The sequence below is a fragment of the Palaemon carinicauda genome, chromosome 44 (genome assembly GCF_036898095.1).
Source record: "Palaemon carinicauda isolate YSFRI2023 chromosome 44, ASM3689809v2, whole genome shotgun sequence".
NCBI classification, from domain to species: domain Eukaryota; kingdom Metazoa; phylum Arthropoda; class Malacostraca; order Decapoda; family Palaemonidae; genus Palaemon; species Palaemon carinicauda.
The window spans coordinates 31,599,787-31,613,620 of record NC_090768.1 but is presented as its reverse complement, the minus strand read 5'-3'; the positions used below and the strand labels follow the sequence as shown (position 1 = coordinate 31,613,620).

The 13,834-nt window shown below is 48.2% G+C and overlaps 2 protein-coding genes across 2 annotated transcripts in view; both read right to left on the bottom strand.

Moving 5' to 3' along the window:
- Nucleotides 1-13,834, bottom strand: part of LOC137634442 (uncharacterized) — a 37,934-nt gene that overhangs the window by 5,308 nt on the left and 18,792 nt on the right. The window contains exon 2 of the mRNA XM_068366838.1: nucleotides 5,064-5,226. Within this exon, the coding sequence (XP_068222939.1) occupies nucleotides 5,064-5,225 (162 nt within the window). The 5' untranslated portion in view covers nucleotide 5,226. The remainder of the gene's footprint in view (nucleotides 1-5,063; nucleotides 5,227-13,834) is intronic.
- Nucleotides 7,918-8,979, bottom strand: LOC137634366 (uncharacterized). The gene has a single exon (XM_068366762.1). The coding sequence runs from the start codon at nucleotides 8,977-8,979 to the stop codon at nucleotides 7,918-7,920; it is 1,062 nt and encodes a 353-aa protein (XP_068222863.1).

Sequence of the window (13,834 nt, the reverse complement as noted above, 5' to 3'; positions counted from 1 at the left end):
CGGGTAGAAAACCTCATCCCATCGGGAATTCGTATAATTATTAATAGCTACAATCAGCAGTACCAATAATCTGGTTCTTACCTGATAAGAAAGCTGGCTTCATAGTTATTCTACCTCATTTGCCTGCATTCCTTAAGAGACTCAGCGATCCACCCTGGGGGCTGTAAAAGTGTCTGTGGGGCTGCCCTTGCTACCCTGGCATAGCCATGAATAATGATTCTGACCACCTACTCCAAAGTTAAAAACACACACCATAAAACACTAACTTGACTTGCATCCCAGACTGTGGAAGGCTGCAACAACCTTCACAGACAGCCTGTGAACACAAGTACAAGAAAAGAGCAAGGGTATATAATAAAAAAGGTTATAGGGAAGAGGCAGTAGACCCTTCTCCAACTACGACGCTGGAGGTAACATAAGGACCCAGGGAACAACAATCTTCATATTGTGTCTTGACATCCTTGAGATAACAGTCTGGAAAATCTCTTTTATCATGAAACATTTTTTGCAATTTGTGTTAATAAATCTTGTTTCGCAGCTTGAGAATTTTGTAAGCAGATTCTTTTGTGAAGAGAGGTATGACCTATAAATAAGGGATTTTGACGAAGGAGAAATCTATTTCTGGGCTCAACCTGTGTCGCTCCGTGAAATGCTCCTTAAAGCATCATTTCAAAGGTATAAATACTGCCAAATATACCAGAGAAAAAAGTTGCATGGAATGCCAGGAATATATCCAGCTCGCTCACCCATAAAAGGGTGTCGGTATTAAAACTGGGGCGACTGATACCACTACCAGAGGTTCCCTTCCAATTAGACTTCTCCCTCCTCAAAATACCCCGTTACTACGAGGTGTCGTTCACTACAGCTACTGCCCCCCACCACCACCACTACCCATCCTTCTCCCATCATTCCTATTAGCACCCCAAGCTTGGGCCAGCCTAGGGTGAGGAAAAAGGAGGGAGGGTTCACTGGGCGACACAGGTTCCTCGCCCAGAAATACATTTTTCCTTCGTCAAAATCCCTTTACTGGGCTCAACCTGTGTCGCTCCGTGAAAGAGTAACACAGAATTGGACCCATAAGCTTGGAAATACACAAAAAGTTAAGGAACTGAAATAAAAATAGAGTAATTCAATTAAGAGTGTTTTACTAAAATCCTTAATATACCAATCTCTTAATTACACCCCAAATAAAGGACAATGTTAAGGTAGGGGGGAAAGGGAAGGCAGGTGCCGCCCTGCTCCTTATTAAGAGACAAGGCACTAAGAGGGAAAATATATATATGAAGATAGGACCCTGTTATAATGGTTGTATTAAATCTGGAGGAACCACTATATCCTTCAAAATTCATGTGACAAAAATAATTGACTGGTGTTGCTACAGCCCGGATATCTTGGGCATGTGGTACGGATTCCGGCTTGGTTCTTTTAATAAAATACAGAATCTATTGTCTGATTCCTTCATCCTTTCTAATAAACGAAGGTCCTGAAGGTCTATTTAAATAGTTTTCCAGAGTGATAACTGGGCACAGAGATAGATCCTGTGGAAGTGGGACAATCTCCCATGGGGACCATCTATTCTGTGGACCCTCATTCTTTTCTAAGAATTTTCTATCTAGAGAGAATAAAATTCCACCAGAAGAAAGAAAATTAATATGATTTGGTTCTCTAGATAATGCTGAGAGTTCATATTCTGGCTCCTGAGGCTAAACTTATCAAAAATAACGTCTTCCTAAGAATCGCTATATAAGTGCATGAGTCAATAGCAGTCAGAATCTAGATCAAGGACATCATCTAAAACCCATGAAACTGCGTGAGAGTGAGTTACTGGTTTTAGTCTAGTACAGGCTCACGGAAGACGAAAAATATGAATTTGTAAGATTAAAATTGGACCCGATCTGGCATATTTTCTTTAAAGCAGATATAATCATAGTAATAGTATTATTGGCTGGACCTCCTTCCAAGAAAGTTCTGAAAAAGGTAACTGCCAGATTCGTAGTCAGCGTCCCAACCTCAGTCTTCCAGAAATTGGCTAACTTCCTTACATCAGAATCATATTGCCGAAGGGTAGAATCTCATATTCCTGACACTAGGGACAATGTGTTAAAAGGGTCAATCTCTGCATCTCTTTGTGCTGCACATCTCAGATAGTCCATAAAGTGAAAGCACTCTGAATCTGTGAGGAAGCAGACACACTGTGAGATAGTACCATCCGTGCTAACTCAGTTCGGGAATCCGCCGAGGTCGGAGTCCTAATTCCACCAAATAAAGGTCAATGTTAACTAGATAGAACAGTGTGCCCGAGTGTACCTTCAAGCAAGACAACTCTAACCCAAGACAGTGGAAGACCATGGTACAGAGGCTATGGCACTACCCAAGATTAGAGAACAATGGTTTGATTTTGGAGTGTCCTTCTCCTAGAAGAGCTGCTTACCATAGCTAAAGAGCCTTTTCTACCCTTACCAAGAGGAAAGTAGCTACAGAACAATTACAGTACAGTAGTTAACCCCTTGGGAGAAGAAGAATTGTTTGGAAATCTCAGTGTTGTCAGGTGTATGAGGACAGAGGAGAATCTGTAAAGAATAGGACAGACTATTAGGTGTCTGTGTAGGCAATGGGAAAGAACTGTAACCAGAGAGAAAGATCCAATGTAGTAGTCTGGCCAGTCAAAGGACCCCATAGCTCTCTAGCGGTAGTATCTCAACGGGTGGGGAGGAAAGGGGAGGAAAAAGGCTGTGCTGGACTTGAAGATCAGCTGTTTCTTCCTCGTTAGAGTTAGAAACTATGAGGTGCAGGTCCCGAAGAGCTTGGCCTCACAAAGCTCTAAGAGCTCTGTTGTGCCCAAAGGCACGATGTGACAATAAACCCGACGAGTTAAGGCCTACGAGACTCGTCTATGGGGAAGGAGGCAGTCGCATGCAACCAGCAGTCATCCCCATCTGTGGCAAATACCCCAGAGTAAAAATACAACGAGACTCGTTTTGTACTTTGAGGGTACTATGGTGATGAATAAGAATTGAAAGCAATAACTTAACTCAATCGTCTGCAAGGACAGGGCATGGATGAATCCAAGTTCTGCCACGAGTCCAATAACTTTCGGCAAGAAGATCAATCAACCTCTTTCTCTCGATGGTGCATCGCCTTACGTACAAGGGAGCTGCCGCTCAGAAGGGAATGTTGGAAAAACTCTCCCCTATCTCCAACTAGGACGAGGGAGCTTCCGTTCAGAAGGGTGTTGGAGAAGATCTCTCCTCTCGCAAAGGAGAGGATCGATAAACTCCTCCTTCCGATAGTGCATCACCTCGCGGACGTGGTAGCTGCTGCTCAGAAGGATGTTGGAGAAGATCTCTCCTCTCGCAAAAAATAGGATCGATAAACTCCTCCTTCCGATGGCGCATCGCCTCGCGGACGAGGGAGCTGCCGCTCATAAGGGAGTAGGAGAAGATCTCTCCTCTCGCAAAAAAGAGGATCGAGAAACTCCTCCTTCCGATGGGGCATCGCCTCGCGGACAAGGCAGCTGCCTCTCAGAAGGGTGTTGGAGAATATCTCTCTTCTCGCAAAAGAGAGGATCGATAAACTTCTTCTGATGGAGCATCACCCCGCGGATGATGAAGCTGCCGCTCAGAAGGGTGTTGGAGAAGATCTCTCTTCTCGCAAAAGAGAAGATCGATCAACTCCTCCTTCCCATGGTGCAACGCTTCCCGGACGAGGGAGCTGTCTCTCGGAAGGGTGTTGCATAGTCCGAGGAACGAAGGTCCCACTCCGCAACAATTAACCCTTTTACCCCCGGGGTTTTTGGAAATTTCCAACCCTTAACCCCCAGGGGGTTATTTTTTTCCCAGCACATTTTGCAGTATATTTTTTTTTAAATTGCTCTAACAGCCTTAATTTTTGTCATAGAGAGGTCAGGTTGGTCTCATTCTCTTGGAAAATGCCTGAATTTTCTAAAAAAATTATCAAAAAATATGAAAAAATAATTTTTATAGCATTTTTTGCAAGGACGTACCGGTACGTCCATGGGGGTAAAGGGATGGCTTTTGTGAAACGTACCAGTACGTCCTTTGGGGGTAAAAGGGTTATGAGGTGAACCTCCCGGGTGTACAGGTTGCATTTCCTCCCTTTGGGTAAACCCGGGTAGAGACACAGCACCTCGAACCAAGGTCTATAGAATATTCTTTAAACCTTGACCAGTACAACCTCTCGTATGAACCTGAAACTCGTTCCCAAGACCTCACAGTCCCGTGACAAATCACTCCGGGGAGTTCCTGTCAGCCACTGCTCATGCCCACCTGCCAAAGCAAAGAAAACATATGGTGAGCAGCAGAAGTAGATGGCAAAGGCCTCTTGCTACCTTCTTGCACAGGGAAACCGTGTTAGGAAAGCAACTCAAAAGAAAAATTATTAAGTATTAGGCCAGTTGCCTTTAACCATAACTGGTTAAATGGGGTTGACAGGAGAGAAAGACTACGTCTTCACTCTACCGAGCTGAAATAAAAAGTGACGGTTAGTCGCTAGTGCTGGTGTGAGCGCGAGGGTTAACCTATCCCGCTCGCCTCTCCGTTAACTAGCTGTGGGTAGTTACAACCAGATAAAAAGCTTAACGGCTGGTTTCAGCTTCGCCAAAATAATACTCCTCAGTAAAGAGCGGAAAGTTTGTATTTTGCACCAGAACAAATTTTACTTAAATTCTTCATTACTTCTCATATAGCTTATTTCATTATTTCCTTTTCTCACAGGGCTATTTTTCCCTGTAGGAGCCATTGAACTTAGAGCATCCTGCTGTTCCAACTAGGGTTGTAGCTTAGCTGGTAATAATAACAATAATAATAATAATAATAATAACAATATTGATACCATAACTGTAGTTGTAATATTACTAGTTAATTTGATAACTATTTTCAGTCATTAGGCAATTGGACACTTTATTCTCTTTCTTTCTTGCTTTTTCTTTGACTTTGTCATTTCGACAAATTGTCTGTTCTACACACTGTCAATTGGACAATTCATCAGTTCAACATTCTGTCCTAATACCGAAACATAAAAGAAAACAAATGTGAAAAGTTTACCTTATGAGTGAGAAGCAAGAGTAACTGTACTACACGAGCAGAGGCTTTAATAATGGTTGACATAACTTGGTTGTTGAGGCGAACTGCTACCCCTACTCCACTCCATACCAAGCTGGCAATACGGCCCACCTCTTCCGCCACAACTGTTAGTAATTCAGCCATCCTGTAATCAAAGAGTTTTAGGAATTAAAATAATTGTTTTAAAACACACTTCAGTGGCACTATTTTGTTGAGAAAATAGTTTCTTGAACTTTCACTATGCATTAAATGATACATATAGAATATTTAGATGAAAAACTAAATTACACCACACAAACACACACACCAACAATATAAAAAAAATATTGTGGCCATATTCGGCAATACGGTGCAGTATATGACAAATTTGAAAGTAATTTGTATTTTTTCTAACGATGCAAACCTGGAGCTATTTATAGGGGATATTACTTTGAGCATTGTTGAAAGACGAGACATAATACTTTTAGAGAGGGATAACTACCCCAAGCGCTTTGCAAGCTGTGTGTTTGTGAATGTGACTGGTCTAGGTATGGGTTCTCAGTCATGGGCATCAGAGTCTACTGAAAAATTACCCAATCCCCCCTCACTAGAGGTATTGGGGATGCAACAAATCACAAATTTCAAGTAATTTGTATTTTTCCTAACAGTACTTACCTAGAACTACTTTCTTAGGAGTATCTGGGATCTCTCTTATTAACCGACCAAGAATTTTGTGTAGTTCCCCCTCTCTCCGTTACCATGTCGGGGTGACCCGGGGCGGAAGGATACTCGCCCTGGGGCGAGCCGGGGTCAGGGCGCGAGGCAGCGCTGATGGGTCTGAGTCGTCAGTAAGCGTATGCTAAAGTACCACTCGAACTCCTGGAAGATACTCGGGGCCGGATGGGTGGGCAATAACCCGAAAGTAGTTAGAGGTAAGTACTGTTAGAAAAAATACAAATTACTTAAAATTTGTGATTTGTTCCAACACGGAGTACTTACCTTGAACTACTTTCTTAGGAGACTTATACTTCAGGAGGAGGGAGTGGCTTACAGGCCGGAATATCCCATAACATCCTGGGGCACGAGACCTAGATAGGAGGCTAGGTCTAGACGACCCAGTGGAGAGGTAGGAGAGTCGGCGAAAGCACGCAAAAGTCTATCCTATGTACAACCCACCTATATGTATAATCCGGACATGGTTTTCCACAACGTCCATCTCTCACATGGAAGGATGATAGGAAAGGGGGGAGTAAGGAGGAACTTGTGTCGCTTGCGATTACTTCCCACGGGCTACTCAGGGCCCAAAACCACTAAACTTGTTGCATGGCAGAAATTACTGGCCCAATGGAGAAGGCATCCAGGGATTTCCTCGTACAATCTTTCAGGTAGTAGGCTGTAAAGGTGGATTGTCTGGCTCAAGTACCTGCTCGCATGATTTGGCCCACTGCCATGTTGGTGTCAAAAGCCAAGGAAGTGCCAAGGTCCCTAATATCATGGGGTCGTGGGATCCCAGGAACCGTGGAACCATCACTGTCGTAAGCCCTCTTGATAACTTGCTGGAGCCAGAAAGATATCGTGTTCTTAGAAACCGCTCTCTTGACTGGGCCTGAAGAGGCAAACAAACTTTTGATAGCTGGTCTGAGTTTGGATGTTCTACTGAGGTATTTCCTGATGTTCTCACGGGGCACAAAAGCAGATCCTCCGGGTAGTCAGAGCGAGGAATTGCTGGAATTGAGAATTCTTCGAACCTAGGATCCGCAACTGCTGGGTTCTGGGTCTTGGTCAGGAATTCAGGTAAGAACTTAAATGACATTTCCTTTCACCCTTTCGAGTGCGAGACTTCGAAGGACAAACCGTGGAGCTCACTCACCCGCTTGGCTGAGGCTAGTGCTAGTTAGAACACAGCCTTGAGGGTGAGGTCTTTATCTAGGATGTCCTTAAGGGGTTCGAAGGGCGGCCTCGAAAAAGCCCTGAGGACCTTGGCCACATCCCACTGCAGAACCCTAGAGGCGCGTGGAGAACAAGACTGCTCGAAGCTTCTGATGAGCATGGAGATGTGGCGGGACGCGCCTAGGTTGATGCCTCTGAGTTGGAAAACCTGCCCCAGTGCCGCACGGACTCCTTTGATGGCTGGAATGGTGACTCCCAGGTCGTCCCTCAAGTGAACCAGGAAGTCTGCAATTCTGTGGACTGAAGCGTCTAAGGGCCGCAGGTTCTGTGTGGCACACCACTTCACGAACGTGGCCCACTTGGCCTCGTACACTACACGAGGACTTCCGGAGATACCCCGACATTCTGGAAGCAGTCTTCTCCGAGAATCCTTCTTTCCTTAGCAGGCGCTTGATAACCTCCACGCATGTAGCCTCAGGCCCTGGGGGTTTTCGTGTAGCCTTCGGAAGTGTGGTTGACGTAACAGATCTTCCCTTGCTGGAATGGGCCAAGGAGGAAGAGTGGCCAGGTCCTGTAGATCCGCGAACCATTCCCTCTCCGGCCACCAGGGTGCTACCAAAGTCATCTTTGTAGCCTTTGACTGCCTTAGTCTGTTGAGTACCTGTCTGATGATCCCAAAGTGGTGGAAGGCGTACACGTCAAGACCGTCCCACGAGTGCTGGAAGGCGTCCTCGAACGCTACTGTCGTGTCTGGTACCGGAGAACAGAATACGGGTAGCTGCGCATTGAGCTTCGTGGTGAACAGGTCTATCACCAGAGAGCCCCACAGCTGGAGAATCTCCCATGCCACCTGCGGATGTAGAGACCATTCCGACACTACTACCTGCCCTGTCCTGCCGAGGCCGTCGCCCAGAATGTTTCTCTTTCCCGGAATGAACCTGGCAGTAAGAATGTGGTTCCCTTCGGTTCATTCCAGGATTTGAGCTGTGAGGGCGCACAGTTCTCTTGATATCAGTCCTCCTTGCTTCATGTATGCCACTACTCTGGCGTTGTCGCACATGAGGGCTACCGAGTTTCCCCGAAGAAGATGGGCGAACGTCGCAGGGGCCTTTTGCACTGCCATGAGCTCGAGTAGGTTGATATGCAGGATCTTTTCCTCTAGTGACCACTTTCCCTCTTTCAGTGTGTTCTTCCTGTTGGACCACCATGGAGCATGTTCTTGGAGGCCGGGGTCATCCTGACTACCTTCTGCGGTGACTCCCCCGCCCCCCAGAGGTCCTTCAGATTTCACTGCACTGGCCTCAGCTTGAGCCTCCCTTGAGGGACTAATTTTTCCAATGAGACCAGGTGTCCCAAGAGTCTCTGCCAATCCTTGGCTCTCATTGGAGTGTCTGCTAGAAACGGGCGAATCACTTGGTCTAGGTTGTTTAGCCTCTCCTGAGAGTGAAACGCTTTCGCCAGCTGGGAGTCCAGGACCATCCCTAGGTACGTCATCTTGGTGGTTGGGACTAACTGGGACTTTTCTAGGTTGATTGTGATCCCGAGATCCCTGCAGAACTGTACAAGTTTTGTGCCCTGCTCCTTCAAGTCTGCCTATGAAGCTGAAAGAAGCAACCAGTCGTTGAGGTATCTGATCAGCCTGATGCCCTGTTTGTGTGCCCAGACTGATACCAGGGTGAACACCCTCGTGAACACCTGAGGCGCTGTTGACAGGCCGAAGCAGAAGGTCTTGAACTGCAGGGATTGGGACCCCCATTTCACTGAGGAACTTCCTGCTGGAGGGGTGTACGGGGATTTGAAAGTAGGCATCCTTGAGATCCAGAGATATCATGAAATCCCCTTCTCTCAAGGCTGCCAGCACCAACTTCGATGTGTCCATCTTGAAGGTGGTCTTCTTGATAAACTTGTTCAGGGCCGAGAGGTCGATAACTGGCCTCCAGCCTCCCGTAGCTTTCTCTACCAGGAAGAGCCTGTTGCAGAACCCTGGGGATGGTTTCTGGACGGGTTGTAGAGCTCCCTTGCTCAACATGGCTGCCACTTCCCCTGGCAGGGCTGCTCTCTTCTCGGTGTCCTTGGGTGCCAGCCATTCTGCTTGATGTTCGGGGATCAGAGGGGGCGGTTCCGACAGGAAGGGAATTCCTGTATCCCTCCCTGAGGACTGTCACCGTCCAGGGTTCCGCACCGTTGTCTCGCCATGCTTGCCAATAATATTTGAGGCATCCCCCCACCTGAGGCATGGGAAGGTGTGGGGGGCCTCTCTCCCTATCTCCTTCTAGGGAGACGGTTAGAACGGCCTCTCTTTGAGCCGGAATATTTTGGTCTAAAGGACGCCGCTCCTGCGGGAGGGCCGTGGGGATTAATGCCAGGAAGGGGAGGAGGCCTCCTGTCTAGCCGGAGGAGTAGGTGGGTAGGCCCCGTCCGCTGATGGTCTCCTGTGTGAAGGGTGTCTTGTCGCCGGCTGCCTGGGCTCGAACGAACTCTTCAATTTTCCTACTCTTTCTAGCGTTTCCGCCACCGCCTGCAGGGGGAACACGGTCTCGCCCCACACCGATGCATTTCTTAGGAATTTAGCTTCCCGCTCGGGGAGTCTACGTGGCAGTCTGTTCAGCACTGTGTCCCTCCTCCTCAGAACCCAGTTGGCCGTTTGGGTCAGGGACTGGAAGGTGAGAAACTTCATTGCCTTCCCCCCGAGCGGATCAGTTCTTACAGCAGGGCCTGGTTCCCTGGGACCGATAGGTCGTGCGCCAGTTGAAACCCTGCTAGGGTGCACGCCCACCAGTCCAGCAATGAGGACACGTTGACTATGTCCTGAGCGGTGTTCTCCATCATGGCGGCCTCCGCTTGTGAGAAAACCACCGGGGTAGTAAGGCTCCTCTCATCTGTGTTGCCCTGGTTCAGGGTAGCGACGGCTTCCTCCAGTGTGCGGGGCCCTGAGTGCCGACCGTCTGGAACATAAAATTTCTTTTGAGTCCTCAGTCCTGGTAGGAGCTTGAAGGAACCTTGGGCTCAGGGAGTTCTTAGCAATAAACTCAGGGACGAAGCTGAACGTTACCAACCCCCATCCCCTTGAATGGGCAATGTCATACGAGAGACCATGAAGTTCGCCGACTCGCTTGGCCGAGGCCAAAGCTAGCAGAAATACCGTCTTCCAGGTTAGGTGGTGATCTGATGCATGGCGTAATGGTTCATAGGGAGGTCTCTTAAGAGACCTGAGAACTCGAACCACGTTCCATGGGGGGAGGTCTCACTTCCGACTGAGGGCAGGTAAGTTTATAACTACGTATGAGTAGAGAAAGTTCTAGTGATGCGGAAATGTCCATTTCTTTCAGCCTGAAGGCGAGACTTAAGGCTGAGTGATAGCCTTTCACTGCCGAGACTGAAAGGAGCATTTCTTCACGCAAGTACACGAGGAACTCCGCTATTGTTGGAATAGTGGCATCGAGTGGAGAGATACCCCTTCCATGACACCAGAAGATTTTCCACTTTGCCTGGTAGACTGCTGCTGAAGACTTTCGCAGGTGTCCAGACATCCTGAAAGCAACTTGTTGCAAAAATCCTCTCTCAGAGAGGAGATGCTAGATAATCTCCAGGCGTGAAGCCATAGTGAACCTACAGCTTTGTGGAAGATGTTGGTATGTGGTTGTTTGAGTAGATTATGTCATGGAGGGAGTTCTATTGGTAGCTCCGTTAGGAGTTGCAGAATGTACAGGAACCATTCCGTGTGATGCCATAGCGGAGCTATGAGGGTCATTGAAAGATTGACTGATATTCTGGTCTTGTTAAGTACCCTCCTCATCAGACAGAACGGGGGAAATGCGTAAACGTCGATGTTGTCCCACCGTTGTTGGAAAGCATCTTGCCAGAGAGCCTTGGGGTCTTGGACTGGGGAACAGCACAGTGGGAGCCTGAAGTTCAGGGCCGTTGCGAAAAGATCCATAGTCGGAGAACCCCACAAAGTCAGGACTTTGTTGGATACTAGATGATCCAAAGACCACTCGGTACTCACTATCTGAGATGCTTTGCTCAGATTGTCGGCGAGCACATTCCTTTAGCCCGGAATGAAGCGTGCCGATAGTGGTATCGAGTGGACTTCGGCCCATCTCAGTATCTCTACTGCTAGATGGGATAGTTGCTGCGAAAAAGTACCTCTTTGCTTGTTGATGTATGCCACTACTGTGGTGTTGTCGCTCATCACCACCACAGAGTGACTTGCCAAGTACTGTTGGAACTGTTAAAGGGCCAGAAAGGCAGCCTTCATCTCTAGGAGATTTATATGGAGGTACTTTTCTGACTCTGACCAGAGGCCTGAGGTCGAGTGGTGCAGCACGTGGGCCCCCACCCTTTTTTTTGAAGCGTCCGAAAACAGCAACAAATCCGGGGGGAGGACAAGAAGATCCACTCCTTTTCGTAGGTTCTCGTCTGCCACCCAGCACTGGAGATCCGTCAGTTCCGCAGGTCCCATGGGGATCTGGATGTCCGGGGAATCGTACCCTTGATTCCACAGGGACTTGAGTCGCCACTGGAGGGATCTAATCCTGAGGCGACCGCTGGGAACTAGATGAGCCAGTGATGAAAGGTGACCGAGGAGACGTAACCACGATTGGGCTGGAAGTTCTTCTCGTCTGAGAAAAGGCCTTGCGACCTTCCTCAGCCTTGCTATCCTGTCGACTGATGGGAAGGTTTTGTGGAGATTGGTGTCTATAATCATGCCTAGGTATACCAGTCTTTGAGTGGGGAGCAGTGAAGATTTCTCGAGATTTACCATGATCCCTAGATCTTGGCAAAGTCTCAGAAGTTTGTCTCGGTGTTGAAGAAGGGTTGACACCGAGTCTGCTAGGATTAACCAGTCGTCCAGATAACGGAGGAGACGGATGCCAATCCGGTGTGCCCAAGATGATACTAGGGTGAACACTCTGGTGAAAATTTGTGGTGCTGTGGAGAGACCGAAGCACAGCACCTTGAACTGGTACTTTCTGTTGTCTAGGCTGAATCTTAAGTACTTCCTTGAAGACGGATGGACTGGGATCTGGAAGTACGCGTCCTTTAGGTCCAGCGTGCACATGAAGTCTTGCGGTCTTACTGTTAGTCTGACCGTGTCCGCCATTTCCATGCTGAACGGAGTTTGTTTGACAAATTTGTTCAGAGCTAAGAGGTCGATGACTGGTCTCCAGCCTCCAGACGCCTTCTTTACAAGAAAGAGTCGACTGAAGAAGACTGGAGATCCGTTGAGGACCTCATGGAGAGCGCCCTTCTTCAACAGGGTTTGGACTTCTGCCCGAAGGGCTTGCCCCCTTGCAGATCCCATGGCAAGGGAGCTAAATGACACTGGATTCATTATCAGGGGAGGTAGAGATGTTATGATATCCTAGACTGATCACGGAGATTATCCAGGAATCGGCCCCGAGTTGCTTCCACCTGTTTGAGCAACTTTGTAGGCATCCCCCCACTGGTGGACATGCAGGGGGACTGCCTATCCTAGCATTTGCGGCCTCAGCTGCTCCCTCTAGGATTCTTGCCTCCCCTGGAGAACTTTTTACCTTTAATTTCTTTGACAGGAAAGGGCTTAGACACCAAGATCTTCGCTGCTGTTGTCGTCGTCTTAGTTGTCTTGACTGGACGGGACTGCTATGGTGCTGGAGGCTTATGGGGCTTGGATGTTAAAGCCCTATGAAGAGGGAGTCTTGATGAGACTTCCTCCACCTCTCAGTGGCATTTTCCACATCCTTAGGCTCGAACAAGACGGATCCCTCTAGGGAGGAATGTCTGAGCCTATTGATCTTGGTGCTAGGGACCTTCTGATAGAATCTCTCAGCTACTGCATCCCGACGTTTCAGGATGGTATTTGCCCACAAGTTCGAGACTTGGTGGGCCAGAAACTCGATAGTGGGAGTACCTGAGAGAAGGAAGGTTTCCATAGCTTTCCTGGTACGTTCTTTGGAGAAATCCTCAGAACGTATCAGGATACCTAAGGTCCCCAACCAGATATTGAGCCACGAAGTGGCTTGCATAGCACACTTCGCAGCTTTCTCCTGGTTGAGGATCTAGGCTGCCGAGAACGAGAAGTGCCGGTTGGAGAGTATCTCAAGAGGGAATCCCCTGGTTAGCTCTTCCAGCGAGTGGTGAAGAGGAAGAGCTAAACAAGGCTCCTCAAGGATCTCGCAGTACTGTACCTCATCTGCTGTACGCAAGGAGGTGGGAGGAACTTGTTGGTGGCACCGGATTGGTTAGAGGAGGACATCTCGGAGAGTTGTTGTGTGATCTTGTCCCTGGTACTCTTAACCCCTTGAGACCAGGTTAGTGCTGCACTGGTCCTGGAGGGTTTTTGAGTACCAAAGACACGATTCAAGACCGTGTCCTTGCCCTCTCGAGGAGGGATCTCTGGGTCGGAAAACCCATTGAGAGCCCTCATTAGAGTCAGAACTTGCCAAAACGCATGTTCTGACTCTTGCTGGGCTCCTCCTGCTGTAGGACTTGCAGCGAAGTCTCCTTCTATCCCCAAAGCCTCTTCTTGGGGAGAGTCGCGGACATTCCCTGAGTGGCTAGCTGGCTCCATCCTAGTCCTAGTAGAGGACTTCGGCAATGTTTTGGAGTCCTTAGATTCCTTCCTGGGAAGGATGTAGGACTCCAACATTGACGAGGATGGCATGTTCCTTTCAATCCCCGACTGAGTAGACCCCTTGGCGCGAGGAGAGGTTCCCCCATTGGTGCGATGTGGGAAAGTCTCTCTTCGCGTGATTCGCTTGAGGACGGGAAATCTTCGTCCGAAAGGGAAGGAGAGGCAGTCTGATGAAAAGAAGGAACCTGCCTCGAAGGTCTGCGTGGAGTCAGTTTCGCCCTTGGAACTCCTCTTTTCTCTTCAAAGGGGTAGAAGAAGCCATGGTTCT

Coding starts and splice junctions, on each gene's coding strand:
- LOC137634366 (XM_068366762.1), bottom strand. CDS start 8,979: ATGTTGAGCAAGGGAGCTCTACAACCCGTCCAGAAACCATCCCCAGGG.